The 21,758-nt window shown below is 45.0% G+C and overlaps 1 protein-coding gene and 1 non-coding gene across 44 annotated transcripts in view; both read left to right on the top strand.

Moving 5' to 3' along the window:
• The first annotated feature begins 1,827 nt into the window (after positions 1 to 1,827).
• USP28 (ubiquitin specific peptidase 28) overlaps positions 1,828 to 21,758 on the top strand; it is an 83,890-nt gene continuing 63,959 nt past the window's right edge. For all 43 annotated transcript variants that reach the window (XM_078339510.1, XM_078339500.1, XM_078339505.1 and 40 more), the window contains exon 1: positions 1,828 to 1,945. Coding sequence is in view for 26 of the 43 variants with exons in the window: in XM_078339499.1 (XP_078195625.1) it covers positions 1,889 to 1,945 (57 nt within the window). In the remaining 17 variants the exon portion in view is untranslated. The remainder of the gene's footprint in view (positions 1,946 to 21,758) is intronic.
• LOC118145970 (U7 small nuclear RNA) lies at positions 17,598 to 17,660 on the top strand. Its single transcript, XR_004731443.1, has one exon. It is a non-coding gene; the product is annotated as a U7 small nuclear RNA (small nuclear RNA).

The following is a 21,758-nucleotide window of genomic DNA, read 5'->3' as shown; positions in this document are numbered from 1 at the left end:
TTCAGGCAATTCTCCTGCCTCAGCCTCCTGAGTAGCTGGGATTACAGGCACGCGCCACTGTGCCCAGCTAATTTTTTGTATTTTTAGTAGAGATGGGGTTTCACCTTGTTGACCAGGATGATCTCAATCTCTTGACCTCGTGATCCACCCGCCTCGGCCTCCCAAAGTGCTGGGATTACAGGCTTGAGCCACTGTGACCGGCTAAAGTGCTCCTCTTGAAAGAGGCTCGTGCATACTCAGCCTCCACACAAATTTGGGACACCCAGCAGGCTGTCAAGTGGGTTTACCATCATGATACATTTGTATCTTAAATGTGAAACATGGTTCAGTAATCACAATTCCTACCCAGTTGTTGAAAATACTATTCAAGGCTGGGTGCGGGTGGCTCACGCCTGTAATCCCAGCACTTTGGGAGGCCAAGGTGGGTGGATCATAAGGTCAGGATTTCGAGACCAGCCTGGCCAACATGGTGAAACCCCATCTCTACTAAATATACAAAAATTAGCCGGGTGTGGTAGCAGATGCCTGTAATCCCAGATACATGGGAGGCAGAGGAAGGAGAATTGCTTGAACCCAGGAGGCAGAGGTAGCGGTGAGCTGGGATCATGCCACTGCACTCCAACCTGAGTGACAGAGCAAGGCTCTGTCTCAAAAAAAAAAAAGAAAAAAGAAAATACTATTCAAGCCTGGCGCAGTGGCTCACGCCTATAAATCCCAGCACTTTGAGAGGTCGAGGCGAGCTGATCACCTGAGGTCAGGAATACAAGACCAGCTTAGGCAACATGGTAAAACCCTGGATGTGGTAGAGCCTGCCTGTAATCCCAGCTACTCGAGAAAATCGCTTGAACTCGGGAGGCGGAGGTTGCAGGGAGCCAAGATCGTGCGGCTGCACTCCAGCCGGGGCCACAGAGTAAGACTCCATCTCAAAAAAACCAAAATATTCAACAGGAGCACCCGGGCTTTTAACATGAAATCGTAAATATCTGACTCAAACATAACAAAATAACACACAATTTTATTTGAACTTCGGAAAATCAGAAATGAAAAAAACTCAGCAATTTTTCTTATCATGCCCAGGTTAAGAGAGTCAGGGTTAAGGGCACCACGTGGGCACCCATGAATGGAGGTTCTGGTCTGTTGGTTAGCTTGAGACAAACGACTGATTCATCCTCCACCTCTTCTTTTCTTTTTCTTTTTTTTTTTTTATTAGAGATGGGGTTTCGCCGTGTTAACCCGGATGGTCTCGATCTCCTGACCTCGTGATCCGCCCGCCTCGGCCTCCCAAAGTGCTGGGATTACAGGTGCGAGCCACAGCGCCCGGCCCCCACCTCTCCTTTTCTTACTTAAAGACGGTGAACACTTTTTCATGTCACTGGAGTCGGAAATGGCTACAAAGCTTGGTGGGAAAGCCTTTATTCCACGGTCCCTTGGCAGTTTCCCACGGCGGGGGAGCAGCTTTAACTCGCCCATGGGGAGGCTGGAGCCAAGGTCAGTCCTAGAAACGAGGAGGTTTTGAGGGCAGACAGCGTAGAAGACTCAAGAACACAGCTCCCAGGATTGGATTCGCAAACCCTGTTCCCCGGCGCAGTCCCGCAACCTCAGCGGGCGGCGAAGCTGACCAAGGGCGGCAGGCGGGGTCGGGGTCACGTGACGGGCGCCCGGCCGGCTGGCGTGCGCGGGAGCACGCAGAGTAACTCGGCCCTGGGCCGCGCGCCCTGCGTGCGCGCGCATGCCGGGGGCGGAGCGTGTGGGCCGGGCCTCCGGCGCGCGCTGCGGGCGGGGGCGGGACAGAGCGGGGTAGATGGGGTGGGCGGGGCCTAGTTCTGCGAGGTTGGGCCGACGGCGTCGGCGGCGGGAGACGGGTGACCCGCGGCGGGGCGCCTCGGCCATGACTGCGGAGCTGCAGCAGGACGACGCGGCCGGCGCGGCCGACGGCCACGGCTCGGTGAGCTCCGCGGCGGGGAGCGGGAGCTGGGGGCGGGCTCCGGGCCCTGAAGGGAGCGTGCGGGGCCTGTGGGGCTGCTGGCTGCGGGCTGCGGAGGGCGTCCGGCCGGGCGGGACGGAGGGGTGCGCCCGCGAGCGTGGGTGAGAAGGCCGAGGGCTCTGTGGGGCTCGGGCCGCGGAGACTGAGGACTGCATCTTCGCGTCCGTGGGCGAGCTGAAGTTGGAGGGGGATTTCCAGATTTTGGGAAAGCAAGGATATAAAGGGCTGGACGTGGGGTTCGCCGCCGCAGGGATCAGTAAGGTGAGCGCTCCTGGGCCCGGACTCGGGTGAGAAACTTCCGAAAGCGGCAGCGTTGGTTGGTTTTGTTTTGACTTTTAAATGATTTTTATGGCGGCGTTTTTAAAAGGCTAAAGCAGACCGAAGTTACCTCCCTCCAAGTTCGGGATTAACAGGGTCTTCTGTAAGACCAGTGGTCCCAGTTACCACCACTTCCCTCCCTCCCCACCGGCTTTAAAAACAAACAAAACAAAACAGCGCAGCCTCGCCAATTATTGTATTCATCACTCTAGATTTTTAAGGGGGAGGAGGAGCAGCGTGATGAATAGAAAGCCTACTGATAAGGCTCTCTTGTTCCCAAAGTCTAAGAAGATTGAAATCAATACAGGGACTTGAGCTAAGATGGTGAGAGTGAAAGAGCCCTGGTTTGGGAGAGAAGCTAATGTCTGTCTGTATGAAGAAACTTGGGAAGAGGGCAATTTGAGCATGTCTTCTAGTGTTACTTCGGAATGTTACAACTTTCCACCACCTCCTCACCCCTCAAGTACTGCACTTTTTCAAGACAGAATGGGAATTCTGTGTCAGTTATTCAAATACAAGTTCGGAAATGAGAGACTTTATATTTGTCTTACAAAGCTGTCTGATAGATACCTTCAGGTTTGAATCCTTTTATACCTTTTTACTCTTTTGCCTGGAAGGTCAGTGGTATTTAGTACGAACGCACTTTTTGTTTGTTTAAATTTTTTAATTTTTATTTTTAAGAGGTGGGGTCTCGCTATGTTGCCCAGATGAGTGCAGTGGCTTTTCATAGGCGTGATGCCACTACTGATCAGCACCGGAGTTTTGACCTGCTCCGTTTCCGACCTGGGCTGGTTCACCCCTCCTTAGGCAACCTGGTGGTCCCCTGCTCCCGGAAGGTCACCATATTGATGCCGAACTTAGTGCGGACACCGATCAGCATAGCGAACTACAGCCCAGAATTCTGGGGTTCAAGCGATCCTCCCACCTCAGCCTCCCAAGTACCTGGGACTAGAGGCATGCACCACCGCCCCTGGCAGTTTTTTTGTTTTCTTTTTCTTTCTTTCTTTTTTTTTTTTTGAGACAGAGTTTCCCTCTGTTGTCCCAGGCTGGAGTGCAGTGGCGCGATCTCAGCTTACTGCAACCTCTGTCGCCTGGGTTCAAGCGATTCTCCCGCCTCAGCCGCCGGAGTAGCCAGGACTACAGGTGTGCGCCACTGTGCTCAGCTAATTTTTTTTCGTTTAATTTAATTTTATTTTTTTAAGAGACAACGTCTTGCTTTGTTGCCTAGGCTGGAGTCCAGTGGCTGTTCACAGGTGTGATCCCATTACTGATCAGCATGCGTGTTTTGACCTGGTCTGTTTCCGATCTGGTCAGGTTCACCCCTCCTTAGGCAACCTGGTGGTCCCCGCTTCGGAAAGGTCACCATATGGATGCCTAATTTAGTGCGGACACCCGATCGTCATAGCTCATTGTAGTCCAGAACTCCTGGGCTCAAGCGATCCTCCCACCTCAACCTGCTGAGTAGCTAGGACTACAGGCGTGTGCCACCACGCCCGGCTTTTTTTTTTTTTTTTTCCCCCTCTCTCTTTTTTTTTTTCTTTTTCTATGTAACCTTGCTAAGAAATCTTTTCTTTTTTTGAGACGGAGTTTCCCTCTTTGCCCAGGCTGGAGTGCAATGGCACGATCTCGGCTCACCGCAACCTCTGCCTCCCAGGTTCAAGCAATTCTCCTGCCACAGCCTCCCAAGTAGCTGGGACTATAGGCGTGTGCCACCATGCCCAGCTAATTTTTTTTGTATTTTTAGTAGAGACGGGTTTTCACCATGTTGGCCAGGATGGCCTCCATCTCTTGACCTCGTGATCCACCCGCCTCGGCCTCCCAACGTGCTGGGATTATTGGCGTGAGCCACCGCCCTGGCCATTTTTTTTTTTTTTTTAGGAGACTCGTCTCGCTTTGTTGCTGAGGCTGGAGTGCAGTGGCTTTTTACAGGCGCGATCGCACTGCTGATCAGCACTGGAGTTTTGACCTGCTCTGTTTCCGACCTGGGCGGGTTCACCCTTCCTTAGGCAACCTGGTGGTCCCCCGCTCCCGGAAGGTCACCATATTGATGCCGAACTTAGTGCGGACACCGATCAGCATAGCGAACAACGGCCCAGAATTCTGGAGCTCAAGCGATCCTCCTACCTCAGCCTTCCGAGTAACTGGGACTAGAGGCATGCGCCACCGTGCCTGGCATTTTTTTTTGTTTGTTTTTCTTTTCATTTCTTTCTTTCTTTTCTTTTTTTTTGAGACAGAGTTTCACTTCATTGTCCAGGTTGGAGTGCAGTGGCGAGATCTCGGCTCACTGCAACCTCTGTCGCCTGAAGCGATTCTCCCGCTTCAGCCTCGGGAGTCGCAAGGCGCCCAGCTAATTTTTTTTTCCGTTGAGTTGTTTTTTTTTTTTTTTTAAATAAAGAGATGGCATCTGGCTTTGTTGCCCAGGCTGGAGTACAGTGGCTTTTCACAGGCACGATCCCACCACTGATCAGCACAGGAGTGTTGACCTGCTCTGTTTCCGACCTGGGCAGGTTCACCCCTCCTTAGGCAACCTGCTGGTCCCCACTCCCGGAAGGTCACCATATTGATGCCCAACTTAGTGAGGACGCCCGATGGGCATAGCACACTACAGGCTAGAACTCCTGGGCTCAAGCGATCCTCCCACCTTCAGCCTCCTGAGTAGCTGGGACTCCAGGCACTTGCCACCGCGCCTGGCTGTTTTTTGTTCTTTTTTCTTTTCTTTTCTTTCTTTTTTTTTTTTAGGCAGAGTTTCCCTCTGTTGCTATGCTGGAGTGCAGTGGCCTGATCTCGGCTCACTGCAACCTCCGCCGCCTGGGTTCAAGCGATCTCCCGCCTCAGCCTCTGGAGTTGCCGGGACTACAGGTGTGCGCCACGGCGCCCAGCTAATTTTTTTTCCATTTATTTATTTATTTTTTTAAGAGACGGCATCCCATTTTGTTGCTGAGGCTCGAGTGCAGTGGCTGTTCACAGGTGCGATCCCGCTACTGATCAGCACGGGAGTTTTGACCTGCTCGGTTTCCGACCTGGGCAGGTTCACTCCTCTTTAGGCAACCTGGTGGTCCCTCCTCCCGGAAGGTCACCATATTGATGCCGAACTTAGTGCGGACACCCGATCAGCATAGCACACTGTAGCCCAGAACTCCTGGGCTCCAGCGATCCTCCCACCTCAGCTGAGTAGCTGGGACTACAGACACAGGCGCCCAGCGCTGATTTTTGTGTTTTCAGTGGAGAAGGGGTTTCACCATGTTGACCAGAATGGTCTCGATCTCCTGTCCTCATTATCCTCCCACCTGGGCCTCCCAAAGTGTTGTGATTACAGGCGTGAGCCGCCATGCCCGGTGTTATTTTATTTTCTTGAGGTGGAGTTTTGCTCTTGTTGTCCAGGCTGGAGTGCAATGGCGCAATCTTGGTTTATCGCAAACTTCACTCCCGGGTTCAAGTGATTCTCCTGCCTCAGCCTCTGGAGTAGCTGGGATTACGGTATGCGCCACCATGGCGGGCTGATTTTGTATTTTTAGTAGAAACAGGGTTTCTCCATGTTGGTCAGGGTGGCCTCAAACTCCTGACCTCAGGTAATCCGCCCACCTTGGCTTCCCCAAGTGCTGAGATTACAAGTGTGAGTCTCTGCGCCCGTCTGGATGCACTTTTTAAAATGCATGTAGAAAAAGATAGTTGCAGGTTCTGGGCTCCAAAACGAAAGTATGTGCCTGGTTTTTCATGCAGTGATTTCTAATGGAAATATTATTGTTAGATGTTCACAAGTGCCAACTGAAATGTGTCAGGATTTTTCTCTGGCTTCAGAGATCAGTTCTATTTGTTTTTAGGACACTGACTTAAAAACATGGGAAAAGTTTACTTTGGGAACTATCATAGTGATTTAGAGAAGAGACTATTTTAAGGGAGAGAAGTCATATTTAAATTTGCATGGCTCAGTCAGTTAAGACCATGTGCCTATTAATCAGTGGCATCTTCATTTACCTCTGCTGCAGTTTGAGTAGTGACCCTATTTCAGCATTCTCCATTTGAGAGTTTGTGTGTGAGCTGCTTGATGAGCATTTGTATGTAAGTCATAGCTATTTTGGGAAGGCTTGGAACTCCACTGGCTGTGGCTGGCTGGAGTACTCTGATTCCTGGCCACCTGCAGAGTGATGATATTTTCTGTTCTTCCCAGTGATTTGCCCTATACGGAAAGCTGATAAGCTTGGAATGCTTGATAATGTTTGCCGTTTTTATTTTTGCTAATAAAATGCTTAAAAGTTATCAGGATAGATTAAAGGACCTTACAGGAAAAGCACCTTACAGGAAATATTTTAATAACTTCTTCCTCGTCTTCGTGAGTTTCATGTTAGAATGGATTCTTTTATTTTGAACTCTCCGAGGCATTCTTCCTTTCCCTTAAAGGATATTTCATTGTTCTAGTTGAGAAGACCTATCCTCCCCTGACACTCAGAAGCTATTTAAAGCCTAGACTGTTCCCTTCCCTTATTGGTCAGTTGTACACAGGACAGACAAAACTTTTTGGCCTCCCAAGAATTTTAGTGAGAGAAATATGTAGTACTCTTGAAATATGCTCTCAGTTTGGACTCGACTCTGAGAGTAGACAATGATACTGCTAAATCTCCCAGACTGCAAACTGGTATTTGAGTGTCTAAAGATACTATGTACTGACAGGTTCTTGTATTTTAATCAATTATTGACTTTGATAGCAACAAAGTTTACTATTATTACAGGATAAACAACTTGAATTCAATTTGGTTCTTATAAACCTGTCATTCTTGGCAGCTATACTGAGGGTTCACATCACACATTCTTTATGTCAGCTGAAGCCCTATAAAAATCTGCCAGTTTCAGTGAAATTTTAATGCCCTTTTTGCTTTCTCTCAATTTATTGAGCTTTCATTTCCTTTTACTTTGTCTCATTAACTGTGATTTTTAAAACATCAGTAAGTCAGTGATCGGTTTCCACAACTCTCATGCTCCCCTGTCCCCAAATACAAACAGTATTTTTAAGATTTGCTGGCAAATATCATCTTACTAGGCAAGATCTCTCCTTGTGTTCTGTTTCTTCAAATAAATTAAACCAATAGTAAAATGAAGCAAGTACTTACCAAGGAAAATAATGGGGATAATAGTAATAGCTACTGCTAATTGAATATGCACTGTGTGCCACTCTGCCCAGAACTTAACATAGCATTCTCTAAGTGCTTGTACAACTCCATGAAGTTTCTGTGAGAAGGCTTATACTTGTTAAATAATTTGTCCAAGGTCACCCAGCAAGGAAATGGTACAGTCAGAATTGTATCTAGGCAAATACAAGAGTCCAAGGTGTCCCTGGTCCTATTTCATAGTTGATAGGCCCATTGCCCTGAATCACAGCCTTTCCATTACTCTTGTAATGCCTTTTCTAGAACTCTCCTAACGTTTTAAACTTCCAGTCCTCCCTACAGTCTTTCTAAATAGATAATCTTCTTTTCTGCTTGACTGAGCTCGCTAATGTCTGAAAAGAGCTCCCTGTCATCATGTTTTTTTTTCTTTTCTTTTTCTTCTTTCTACCCTGTCTCATGTTTTGTCCTCCTCTCCCTAATCCAACTCATCTCTTTTCTCTTTTTTTTTTTTTTCCCCCGGAGACGGAGTTTCGCTCTTGTTACCCAGGCTGGAGTGCAACGGCGCAATCTCTGCTCACTGCAACCTCCGCCTCCTGGGTTCAGGCAATTCTGCCTCAGCCTCCTGAGTAGCTGGGATTACAGGCACGCGCCACCATGCCCAGCTAATTTTTTGTATTTTTAGTAGAGACGGGGTTTCACCATGTTGACCAGGATGGTCTCGATCTCTTGGCCTCGTGATCCACCCACCTCGGCCTCCCAAAGTGCTGGGATTACAGGCTTGAGCCACCGTGCCCAGCCTTCTTTTCTCTTATTTCGGTGGAAAAGGTTCCCTTCCTTTCTCCATTTTCATTTCTTAGAGATAAAACTGGATTAATGGTTTTTACTAGGGAGAGATTTTGTCATCCAGGAAGGACTTGGCAATGTCTGGAGACTTCTTCATTGTGACTCCAGAGGGAGGATGCTACTGCCATATAGTGTGTGGAAATCAGGAACATCCTGCAGAGTACAGGAGTACGCCCCAAAACAGAGTTATGTGTAAATTAGTGCTGAGCTTGGCAAACTCTGATCCAGATGATGTCTTTCATTCTTTTTATATTTTTTCTCATTTGTCTTAGTCTAACCCCCAGACACCTTCACTGTCTTCTCCTTCGCTACTCACATATGGTCCATGGACCAGCGGCATTCACATTCCTTAGGGTTTAGAAATGCAGAAAGTTGAGCGTGCTTGTTCTGCCTCTCCAGCTGATTTTGTACATCTCTTTCCAGCTCTGTGTTCAGTGACCTCATGCTGATAACTGTGCTAAGGTGGGAATATTTCTACCAAGGAAACTAGCATGCACTGCCAATCAGCATACCACTGCCTGTGCCCCCATCTAGACTAGACCTATTGAATCAGATTCTGCCTTTTGACAAGATTCTTGGGTGATTCATTTGCATATTAAATTTTGAAAAGCATATGGATTTGCATTTTCCATTTTGCTGTGCACTTGACCTCTATCTTGAAACCAAATAAAAACAAAATCCTCTGCTGCCCCATCCAGCTGTTATCTCTACTTTCCTCCTTTTATTTTGTTTGCTTTTGGAACAAAGTTTCTAACCCCACCTATTTCTTTTTTTTATTTTTATAATTTTTTTTTTCTTTAAAAGATGGGGTTTCACCATGATGGCCAGGCTGGTCTTGAGCTCCTGACCTCAGGTGATCCACCCACCTTGGCCTCCCAAAGTGCTAGGATTATAGGCGTGAGGCACTGCTCCCAGCCACCTGTTTCATTTCTAAAACATTTCCCAAAGACAATGTATTCAAATTCAATATAGAAAACTTAGAAAATATAGACCTGAGCAAGATACTAACTCTTGGCTGACAGGAGATTGAGGGAGGTTGGTTCCCAGATTCTGCTACAGAACTTAGGGTGGCAGCAACAGCTTCCACAAAAGCCCAATAATGAGATGGCTGTGTAGACCAGTCTGGGTTCCAGCAAATGGCTGATGACTCAGAGGCCTGCAAAGGGACTAACTAGCTAGCAGCAGGTTAGGTTGAAGGGCAGTGAGTGGTTTTATGTAATCAGAATCTGAATCTGTTCAGCAGCCTACCTTGTCAAGGCAGGGTCTCCCTCTGACACCAGGGCTGGAGTGCAGCAATGTGATTATAGCTCACTGTGGCCTCAACCTCCTAGGTTCAAGTGATCCTCCATCCTCAGCCTCCTGAGTAGCTGGGACCACAGGCATGCACCACTGTGCTTAGCTGTTTTTAAAATTTTTTTGTAGAGATGAGATCTCACTATGTTGCCCAGGCTGGTCTCGAATTCCTGGGCTCAAGTGATCTTCCTGCCTTGGCCTCCCAAAGTGTTGGAATTATAGACATAAGCCACCGTACCTACTCCTCATGCTTTTATTATTTTAGGCTTTTATGATTTCTCATTACCACTTTTTTTTTTTTTTGAGGCAGAGTCTCACTCTGTCACTCAGGTTGGAGTTCAGTGGCAAGATCTCAGCTCACTGCAACCTCTGCCACCCGGGTTGAAGCGATTCTCCTGCCTTAGCCTCCGGAGTAGCTGGGATTACAGGGCATCTACCACCACGCCTGGCTGATTTTTGTATTTTTAGTAGAGATGGTGTTTCACCATCTTGGTCAGGTTGGTCTTGAACTCCTGACCTGGTGATCTACCCACCTCAGCCTCCCAGAGTGCTGGGATTACAGGTGTAAACCACCACACCCGGCCTCTCATTACCACTTTTTTGTTGATACTTATTTTGGGGTTTGAGTCTGTTGTTACTCATTCGTTAACTTTTCTGCTTTTTCCTAAAAACTTCCAGTATGTATTTTTAAATCCCTTGCCATAGTCTCATCACAGACAGGAGTACTGTAGTAGGCCCTTAGTTCTGAATGGGCTATGTCATTTTACAACTTTTTATGAATATTAGCCCTGGAAAAGATGTTTAGCGGGTGCATTGGTATCTTCATTTTGCAAATGTAGTAATGAGTTTAGGGAGTTGATTTACTGATCACATAGTCTATGGCAGAACTCCAGCCTCTTTCAGTTCAGTGTCCTGTTAGATCCCTGCACTGGTACAGCTGACTTACTTTCTGACCTGTACTCCCTCAGATTTTTGGATTATGCATTTTCTTGTTCATCTACCTTTATATTTTTTCAGGGACTGACCATTAGGTCTCCGGCTTTTATCATTCTTTTCTTGACTGTTTCCAAGTCTACTTTTTTTTTTTTTCCTTTTTTTTTCCCTGCCTCCCTCCAACTCCCAAGTCTACTTTTTTTGAGACGGTGTCTTGCTCTGTTACCTAGGCTGGAGTGTGGTGGTGTGATCTTGGCTCACTGCAGCCTCCGTGTTTCCCTCGCCTGTCCCCAGGTTTCAAGTGATTCTCCTGCCTCCCGAGTAGCTGGGATTACAGGCACGCACCACCATGCCTGGCTAATTTTTGTATTTTTAGTCTACTAAAAATGCAAAAATACAGAGTTTTACCAGGTTGACCAGGCTGGTCTTGAACTCCTGACCTCAGATGATCCGCCCACCTTGGCCTCCCAAAGTCCTAGGATTACATGCATGGCCCCAAGTCTGCACCTGGCCCCAAGTCTGCATTTCTAATCCTGAGTTGCAAATGACTTCTACACTGTGTTTCCCAATGCTTTTTGAACAGTTCTGCTTGAATATAAACCTCCTTGGCTATAAACATTTGCTGCATACTTATTTTTCCCAGGGTTGTTATACTAGGCATGGGAACGTACACTTGTACTACTAGTGTCTGCCATATGCTAGGTACCACCCTAAGCACTTCTCTGTACATTTTTATTGACAAAAACCCAGCAGGGTGTGAACTATTATCTTATTACTGATAAGGAAACTGAGACTTGTTGTTGTTTGGTTTTTGAGATAGAGTTTCACTCTGTCACCCAGGCTAGAGTGGGGTGACGCCAGCAAGGCTCACTGCAGCCTTGACTGGCCAGACCCAGGCAGTCCTCAGATTCTTGAGTAGCTGGGACCACAGGTATGCACCACCATGCCTGGCTACTTTTATTTATTTTATTTTTGAGACTGATCTCGCTTTGTCACCCAGGGTGGAGTGTAGTGGCGCTATGTCTGCTCACTATAACTTTGACCTTCCAGGTTCAAGTGATTCTTCTGCCTTCTCCTCCCAAGTAGCTGGGATTACAGACACATGCCACCATGCCCAATTAATTTTTGTATTTTTACCTGCCTTGGCCTCCAAAGTGCTGGGGTTACAGGCATGAACCACTGCATCTGGCCTCTGGTTCCTTTTAAAAGTTTTTGTGGTGATGGGGTCTCTCTGTGTTGCCCAGGCTGGATGAACTTCTGAACCAAGTCCTCCTGCCTCAGGCTCCAAAAGTGCTGGGACTACAGTCATGAGCCACCGTGCCCAACCTCAGATGTTAGTAATGCTTTGTAAGGGCCTCATATGAGTTTTATTTTATTCATTTCTTTTTCTTTTCTTTCTTTCTTTTTAAAGATGGGGTTTCACCATGATGGCCAGGCTGGTCTTGAACTCCTGACCTCAGGTGATCCACCCACCCTGGCCTCCCAAAGTGCTAGGATTACAGGCATGAGCCACCATGCCCGGCCTTTTTTTTTTTTGAGACAAGGTTTTATACTGTGTCACCTAGGCTGGAGTAGTGCAGTGGCTCGATCATAGTTCACTGCAGCCTCAACCTCCTGGGCCCAAGCAGTTCTCCTACCTCAGCCTCCTGAGTAGCTGGGACCACAGGCATGTACCACCATGCCTAGCTGATATTTTTATTTTTTGTAGGGATGGGGTCTCTTAATGTTGTCCAGGCTGGTTTTAAACTTTTGCACTCCAGTGATCTCCTGCCTGAGCCTCTCAAAGTATTGGGATTACAGGTGCGAGCCACAATACCTGGCTCTTTTTTTTTCTTTATTCCCATATGAGATTTTAAACTGAAGTCTGTGTTCTTCTATCTTACAGATGAGGAATATAGTTTACCCATTATTAAATTTTAAGTAGCAGAGCTGTGACTTCTAGCCATTCTGACTTGAAGCATAACATTTCTCTGACTTTAGTACAAGCCTTTCTAAAACCAAAGTTTCTGACTTACCACTTGACTATGTAACACTTTAATTTATATATATATATAAATTTTTATGTATATATATATTTTTGAGATGGAGTTTGTGTGTGTGTGTGTGTATATATATATATATATATATATATATATATATATATGTATTTTTTTTTTTTTTGAGATGGAGTTTCGCTCTGTTACCCAGGCTGGAGTGCAATGGTGCCATCTCGGCTCTCTGTAACCTCCGCCTCCTGGGTTCAGGCAATTCTTCTGCCTCAGCCTACTGAGTAGCTGGGATTACAGGCACGCGCCACCATGCCCAGCTAATTTTTTGTATTTTTAGTAGAGACGGGGTTTTACCATGTTGACCAGGATGGTCTCGATCTGTTGACCTCGTGATCCACCCGCCTGGGCCTCCCAAAGTGCTGGGATTACAGGCGTGAGCCACTGCGCCCGGCTTTAATTTATATTTTCATTGAGCCCTCATAGGCAGTCTATGAAATAAAATTTGGTATGACCAGGAAATAGAATTTGCAGTGACACAGCTAGTAAGTGATAAAACCAAAACTATAACACAGGATATCAGTTTTTTTTTGTTGTTGTTCTTGAGACAGAGTCTTGCTGTGTTGCCAGATTGAAGTGCAGTGGCGTGATTTTGGCTCACTGCAATCTCCACCTCCCAGATTCAGGTGATTCCCCTGCCTCAGCTTCCTGCATAGCTGGGACTACAGGTGCACACCACGACACCGAGCTAATTTTTTATATTTTAGTAGCGATGGGTGTTTCACCATATTGGCCAGACTGGTGTCTAACTTCTGACCTTGGGATCTATCTGCCTCGACCTCCCAAAGTGCTGGGATTATAGGCATGAGCCACTGCACCTGGCCCAGGATATCAGTATTTTTTTTTACTGTAAACTCTAGAAGAGTTTAATTGGACAGGCAAGACCCAGTATTTTACATTTCTATTGCATTTCTTCCTTTTGCTAACAATTTCCGTTTGCATTTCTTCATTTGATAGTCATGCAGGGCTGTCAAAGCTTTTGGTGTACTTCATTTACCATTCTGGAAACTGATGCTGAGGAAGAGTGAGATTTGCCAGGAGGCTGATGTGTGCTGGAGTCTGGGCTGCATGGCACTATTTCCAGCATTTAGGCTTTCTACATAAAACAGGGATCAAAATATCAGATACACAAAACCAAACTAAAGATCTGTCTCAGTAGGTACCAAATGCATACAACATGATGGCTGGTAGGCTGTTTAAACCTAACAAGCCCTAAACAACATTTTCTGTTTTCAGTCTTCCTGCCCAAGTTACTACTTTCTGGTGTCCCCTTCCTCCCTTCCTTTCATTTTTCTTCCTTCCTTCCAGTGTGGGGATGTATATACAGGTTTCTCTATTCATTCGTGTTTTTGTAGAGTTGGGGTCTTGCTGTGTTGCTCAGGCTGGAGTGCAGTGGCTATTCACAGGCATGATCATGGTGTACTATTGTCTCGAAGTCCTGGGTGCAAGTGATCCTTCTGCCTCAACCTGCTTCAAAGCTGGAAGTACAGGTGTGTGCCACTGCCCCCAAATAATTTTCTTTTTCAATTGAGGCAAAATTGATATAACATCAAATTATTTTGAAGTGGGGCTCGGCATGGTGGCTCACGCCTGTAATCCCAGCGCTTTGGGAGGCCAAGGCTGGTGGATCACATGCGGTCAGGAGTTCAAGACCAGCCTGGCTAACATGGTGAAACCCTGTCTCTACTACATGAGCCACTGTGCCCAGCCAGCGCTGTATATTTCCTGATGTATTTTTTTCTTTTTTTGAGACGGAGTTTCGCTGTTGTTACCCAGACGGGAGTGCAATGGCACGATCTTGGCTCACTGCAACCTCCGCCTTCTGGGTTCAAGCATTTCTCCTGCCTCAGCCTCCTGAGTAGCTGGGACTACAGGTGTGCACCACCATGCCCAGCTAATTTTTGTATTTTTAGTAGAGACGGGGTTTCACCATGTTGACCAGGATGGTCTCGATCTCTTGACCTCGTGATTCACCCGCCTCGGCCTCCCAAAGTGCTGGGATTATAGGCGTGAGCCACCGCGCCCAGCCTCTTGATGTATTTCTTGATCTACGTACGTATGTATTTCTTCAAAAATTAGCCCGACGCGGTGACTCACGCCTGTAATCCCAGCACTTTGGGAGGTCGAGGTGGGTGGATCACCTAAGGTTGGGAGCTCAAGACCAGCCTGACCAACACGGAGAAACCCTGTCTCTACTAAAAATACAAAATTAACTGGGAGTGGTGGCACAGACCTGTAATCCCAGCTACTCAGAAGGCTTAGGCAGGTGAATCGCTTGAACCTAGGAGGCAGAGGTTGCAGTGAGTGGAGATGGCACCATTGTGCTCCAGCCTGGGCAACAAGAGCGAAACTCTGTTTAAAAAAAAAATACAAAAATTAGCCAGATTGTTCTTGTTTTGTCAGCACATATACTGAAAATTAGCCAAGATCGCGCCACTCTACTCCAGCCTGGGTGACAAGAGTGAAACTCTGTCTCAAAAAAAAAAAAAAAAAAAAAAAAAAAAAGGCTGGGCATGGCTTACACCTGTAATCCCAGCACGTTGGGAGGCTGAAATCAAGAGTTCAAGACCAGCCTGGCCAACATGGTGAAATCCTGTCTGTACTAAAAATACAAAAATTAGCTGGGAGAGGTGGCAGTTGCCTGTAATTTTAGCTACTTGGGAAGCTGAAGCAGGAGAATCACTTGAACCCACGAGGCAGAGGTTGCAGTGAGCTGAGATCGCACCATTGCACTCTAGCCTGGGCGAAAAGAGCGAGACTTCGTCTCAAAAAAAAAATTATCGGCCGGGCGCGGTGGCTCACGCCTGTAATCCCAGCACTTTGGGAGGCCGAGGCGGGTGGATCACGAGGCAAGAGATCGAGACCATCCTGGTCAACATGGTGAAACCCCGTCTCTACTAAAAATACAAAAATTAGCTGGGCATGGTGGCGCGTGCCTGTAATCCCAGCTACTCATTAGGCTGAGGCAGGAGAATTGCCTGAACCTTGGAGGCAGAGGTTGCGGTGAGCCGAGATCGCGCCATTGCACTCTAGCCTGGGTAACAAGAGCGAAACTCCATCTCAAAAAAAAAAAAAATTTTTTTCAAGTGTATAAATTCAGTGAGATTTAATATATTCACAATATTGTGCAATTATGAATTCTGTCTAGTTCTAAAACATTTTCTTTACTCTGAAAGAAAACTTCATAACCATTAAGCAGTCACTCCCTATTCCTCCCGCCCTCAACCCCTGGCAATACCAATCTGCTTTTTGTCTCTGGATTTCCCTGTTAGAGAGATTTCATCTAAATAGATCATAGAATTTGTGTGGCATCTGCCCTTTTTTGGAATGTTTTTGAGATTTGTTCAAGTTGTAGCATGTATTCTTTTTTTAATGACTGATATTCCACCGCACGTATAGATCATGTCAGTTTTGCCATAGATGGACATTTAGGTATTTACAACTTTTGGTTATTATGAATAGTTCTGCTATGAATATTCATATACTTGTATTTGAGTACCTGTGTTCCTTTCTTTTGGGAGGAATTCCCAAAATTCCTAGAAGGAATTGTTGACTCATATGGTAATTCTGTTTAATCTCTTAGGGAACTGGCAAACTTTTCTAGAGTTCTGTGGAACTTACGTTTTCCCATCGGCAGTGCACAAGGCTCTGGTTTTTCTGTTTACTCACCAAACACTTGTTATTTTTGTTTTTGTTAACAGTCATCCTGATGGATGTGAAGTGGCATCTCATTGTGGCTTTGATTTGACCACGTTAATCTTATGGCTATTGTTAGGTGTCTTCATAAACTTACTATTTGTATATCTTCCTTTGAGAAATGTATTTTTAAGTTCTTGTCCATTTCTGAATTGGGTTGTCTGTTTTTTGGTTGTTGACTTAAAGAGAGTTCAAAGAGTGTTTTTTGTATCGTCTAGATGCTAGACCCTTACCAGATAAATGATATAGAAGTATTTTTCCCCATTGTCTTTTTACTTTCTTGATAGTCTATACTCTGTGTATTTCCTTTTTTTTTGAGACAGAGTCTGGCTCTGTCACCCAGGCTGGAGTGCAGTGGCTCAATCTCAGCTCACTGCAAACTCTGCCTCCTGGGTTCAAGTGATTCTCCTGCCTCAGCCTCCCAAGAAGCTGAGATTACAGGCGTGCACCACCACCTGCAGCTAATATTTGTATTTTTAGTGGAGACAGGGTTTCACCATGTTGGTCAGTCTGGTCTCAAACTCCTGACCTTAGGTGATCCACCTACCTTGGCCTCCCGAAGTGCTAGGATTATAGGCATGAGCCACTGTGCCTGGCCAGCACTGTATATTTTTTATGTATTTCTTTGATTTGTATACCAGTTGTTTTTCCACTTTCTTGATAATGCCCTTTGATGAAGAAAAGCGCATGGGCCTACTTCAGCCTCCCAGGTAGCTGGGACTACAGGTGCCACTTCTTCAAATGGGACTTCGAGGAAGTCCAATTGATTATTTTTTTCTTTTGTTGCTTCTGTTTTTGGTATCTTATCTAAGAATCCATTGACAAATCTAAGGTCGTGGAAATTATCTCTGTGCTCTCTTTTGAGAGTTTTATAGTTTTAGTTATTTAAGTTGTCGATCCATTTTGAGTAATTTTTATGTATTGTGTGAGGCAAGGGTCCAATGTGAAATTCTTCTGCTTGTGGATATCCAGTTGTACCAACACCATTTGTTGAAGACATGATTTTTTCCCCCATCAGATAGTCTTCACACTCTTGTTGAAAATCAGTTGACCGTAGATAGGAGTTTATTTCTGTACTCAGAATTCTATTCTATTGGTCTATATATCTGTCCTTATGCCAGCACTACACTGTTATGATATGACCTGTCATGTGTGGTATCTGTCATTTATTGAAATGTTTTTCAGATTTGTTCAAGTTGTAGCATGTATTAGTTCTTCATTTTAATGACTAATCCATAGCTTTGGATTAATAGTAAGTTTTGATATAAGAAGTGGGAGTCCTCCAACTTCACTCTTCTTTTCAGTATTGTTTTAGTTCTTCAAGGTCCTTTGGAATTCTTTATGAATTTGAGGATGAGCTTTTCTATTTCTGCAAGAAAGGCTAAGCATTAGAGCTCTTTTAGAATTTGTCTAGCAGGTTTTCTGATTTTTCACTAGAACTCCCTCCCCTGCCATACACATACACACACATGACCATTGGAATTTTGATTGGGATTACATTGAACTTTTGGATTGCTTTGAGTAGTATAGCCATCTTAATAGTATTAAGTCTTTGTGGTCAGATGCGGTGGTGTGGCTCACGCCTGTAATCCCAGGACTTCGGAAAGAGGCTGAGACTTGAGCTTAGGAGTTCAAGAACAGCCTGGGCAACATGGTAAAACCCTACCCTTACCAAAAATACAAAAAATCTTAGTCGAGCGTGGTGGCACATATCTGTGTTCCCAGATACTTGGGAGGCTGAGGTGGGAAGATTGCTTGAGCTCAGGGGGGTGGAGGTTGCAGTGCACTCCATCCTGGGCAACAAAGAGAGACCCCATCTCAAAAAAAAAAATACTGACTTTGCGATGGTTAAAATATGTCAACTGATTAGGCTATAAGGTATGCAGACATTTGGTCAAACATTGTTCTAGGTGTGTCTGTGAGGGTGATTCTGGATGAGATTAACATTGAATCAGACTGTGTAGAGCAGTTTGAATTTCCTGATGTGGGGTAGTGGGCCTCATTCAATCAATTGAAGACTTGAATAGAACAAAAAAGCTGAGTAAGAGGAAACTTCATGGGGGCTCGGCACAGTGGCTCACCTCTGTAGTCCTAGCACTTTGGGAGGCCGAGGTGGACAGATCACCTGAGGTCAGGAGACCAGCCTGACCAACATAGTGAAACCCTGTCTCTACTGAAAACACAAAAATTAGCCGGGTGTGGTGGTGGGTGCCTGTAATCCCAGGCACTTGGGAGGCTGAGGCAGGAGAATCGCTTGAACCCAAGAGGTGAAGTTTGCAGTGAGCCAAGATCATGCCACTGCACTCCAGACTGGGCAACAGAGTGAGACCCTGTCTCAAAAAACAAACAAACAAAAAAGCTTTGCTTGCCTGACTGCTTGAGCTGGTATTTTGATCTTCCTGTGTCCTGATGCTGGAACTTAGACAACCATCAGCTCTCTTGGTTTGCAGGACCTCAGACTCAGACTGGAACTCAGCCCTCCTGTTCTTGGGACTCAGCCTTATGCTAAAGTTGCACTGCTGGTCTCCTGGTTCTCCAGCTTGCTAACTGCAGATTTTGAGATTTCTCAGTCTGCAGTCATGTGAACCAATTCCTTATAATTAATCTAACCTCCTATATTTATCTCCTTTCACTTCTATTTCTCTGGGGAACTCTGACTAGTACAGTTCATGAACCTGGGTGTTCTCAATTTATTTAAGTCTTTAACTTCTTTCATCAGTTTTCTTTGAATTTTTTTTTCTTGAGACAGAGTCTCACTCTGTTGCCCAGTCTTTAGTGCAGTGATAAGATCTCATTGCAGTCTCCATCTGCCGGGTTCAAGCGATTCTCCTGCCTCAGCCTCCCGAGTAGCTCAGACTACAGCTTTGTGCCATCATGCCTGGCTAATGTTTTGTATTTTTAGTAGAAATGGGGTTTTACCATGTTGGCCAGACTGGTCTCAAACTCCTGACCGCAGGTGATCCACCCACCTCAGCTTCCCAAAGAGCCGAATTAGAGGAGTGAGCCGCCATGTCCAACAATTTTTATTTTTTTGAAGCAGCGTCTTCTCTGTCACCAGGCTGGAGTGCAATGGTGTAATCTTGGCTCACTGTACCCTCCATCTTCTAGGCTCAAGCCATCTTCCCACTTCAGCCTTCTGAGAAGCTGGGACTACAGGCACACGCCACCACACCCGACTAATTTTTGTATTTTTTGTAGGGACCGTGTTTCACCATGTTGCCCAGGCTGGTCTCTGATGCTTCAGCTCAAGTGATCCACCCACCTCAGCCTCCCAAAGTACTGGGATTGCAGGTGTGAGCCAGCATGCTCAGCCTCAGCAGTGTTTTATAGTTTTCAGTGTACAGGCTTTTTTTTTTTCTTTTTTTGAAATGGAGTCTTGCTCTCGCCCAGGCTGGAGTGCAGTGGTACAATCTCACTGCAACCTCCCCCTCCCTGGTTCAAGCAATTCTCCTGTCTCAGCCTCCCCATTAGCTGGGATTACAGGCACCTGCCACCATGTTTGGCTAATTTTTGTATTTTTTGTAGAGATGGGGTTTCATCGTGTTGGCCAGGCATGTCTCGAACTTCTGACCTTGTGATCTGCCCGCCTCGGCTGCCCAGAGTGCTGGGATTACGGTTGTGAGTCACCATGCCCAGCCCAGGTTTTTTTCCTCTTTAGTTAAATTTATTCCTAAGTATTTTATTGTTTACCATGCTATTATAAATGTAATTGTCTTAATTTCCTTTTTGAATTGTTACTGCTGTTGTATAAAAACACAACTGAATTTTGCCTATTTATCTTTACCTTGAAGCTGCTTAATTTGTTTAGCAGCTCTGGTAACTTATTTGCAGATTCTTTGGGATTGTGTATATATAGGATCATGTTACTTGTGAATACAGTTTTACTTTTCATCCTGTGCAATTTAGATGGATTTATTTTTTATTCTTGCCTTATTGCTCTGGCTTAAATTCCAGTACAGTGTCGAACAGCTGTGGTGAAAGTAGGCATCTTTGTCTTGTTCCTGATTTTAGGGGTAAAGCTTCCAATCTTTTACCATTGAATATGATGTTCACTCTTTTTTTTTTAATAAAGGCCCTTTATCGTGTTGAGGAAATTCCCTCTATTCCTAGTTTTCTGATTGTTTTTATTATGAATGTGTGTTGGATTTTGTCATGTTTTTCTACGTCAATCAATATGAACATTGGTTTTTTTTTCTCCATTCTGTTGGTGTGGTATATTGCACTGTTGGTTTCCTTTTATGTGATTGACAATGATATTCCCTTGTTTGACAAAGCTTTCGCTCTTCATTCTTTGAGACGTTCAGAGTATGTCCTACTTTGATGTTTTGCCTAGCACCGTCCTGCCTGTCTCATCACAATTGGTTTATTCAGCCCCATAACTCAAGCTTTCTTTTCCTAGTGTCATCTCACATTGAACCAGTTGTTCACATGGGCTAGATTAATCCACTTAAATGCCTTTTCCCCTTCATATATCTTCCCTTCTGAGGAACCTGCAGTGTTTTATCCGTTGTTCATCAGATCAAACCTAAACTCTTCCTGTCATTTAGAACCCTTCATAATCCAATCCCACATCACCTCTCTGATCTTTTATTAAAAATGGAAAGTGCATACCAAGACCCACCTAGTAGTAATTTAACATTTTACCATTGCTGTTTCTAAAACTAATAGGCATGTAAATTTGATTTCTCATATCTTGCTCTGAGATTCTCCTAGTTTCTCAATTAAGCCTACCAATATGTTGTTAAAATTGTATTTTCCTTCATTTTTGGAGGTGTGTTCAATATGCTTTTCAGCCTCATTTCTCATATTTAGTTGGGGCATGTATTCAAAGAAATGGAAAAATGTTGTCTTAATGTATTCTAAAATAAGGAAAAAACAAGATATAGGACATTATGTATCATGAAACAGTATATTCATGTGCATAGACAATTCCTGGAAAGATATCAGAAACTATTAATGGTGGTACCCCTTGGGAAATAGAACTAGGGCGGAAGAAGATGATTTCCTTTTCATTTTGTACCCTTTTGTACTATTGGAATTTTTTACTCAGTACATGTGAAGAAAGAGATGAAAAAAATTTAAAAAGTAAATAATGATTAGTTCCTTTGTTTCTTGTTTTTAAGTCCCAGTTTAAACCCCTCTACATGATATAACAGTGGCTAAATTTTAAACTCTTTTGATGGTTTTTAAAACCTTTAAGCCAGTTGATGAATTCAGACAGGGATTTTCATCATGTACTGACATTTGCATCATTCACAAAAATTACCAAGCAATCCATTTCATATAATTCAGCTGTGTCCACAGAAAGCTGCTATCTGTCTTTCTTAGACAGCCATATTATTATGGTTACTTTAGGTTTCTACTCCATGAATAAATCGGATCAGCATGGCCTTGTTGCTGGAAGAAAAACTGAAAAAAATCCCAGGGCTTTTGAGGAACATTCCTTGTTTTATGGGTGTTGAGAGGTTAGCAGCCATCTCTGTTGTCCAGTTTTTGGTGTTGATGCTACACATTTTCTTTGACTCTTCAGTTCTTGGGGTTTTT

The sequence above is a fragment of the Callithrix jacchus genome, chromosome 10 (assembly GCF_049354715.1).
Source record: "Callithrix jacchus isolate 240 chromosome 10, calJac240_pri, whole genome shotgun sequence".
Lineage (NCBI taxonomy): Eukaryota > Metazoa > Chordata > Mammalia > Primates > Cebidae > Callithrix > Callithrix jacchus.
The sequence above is the reverse complement of the archived record's forward strand: the minus strand, read 5'-3'. Positions and strand labels throughout refer to the sequence as shown.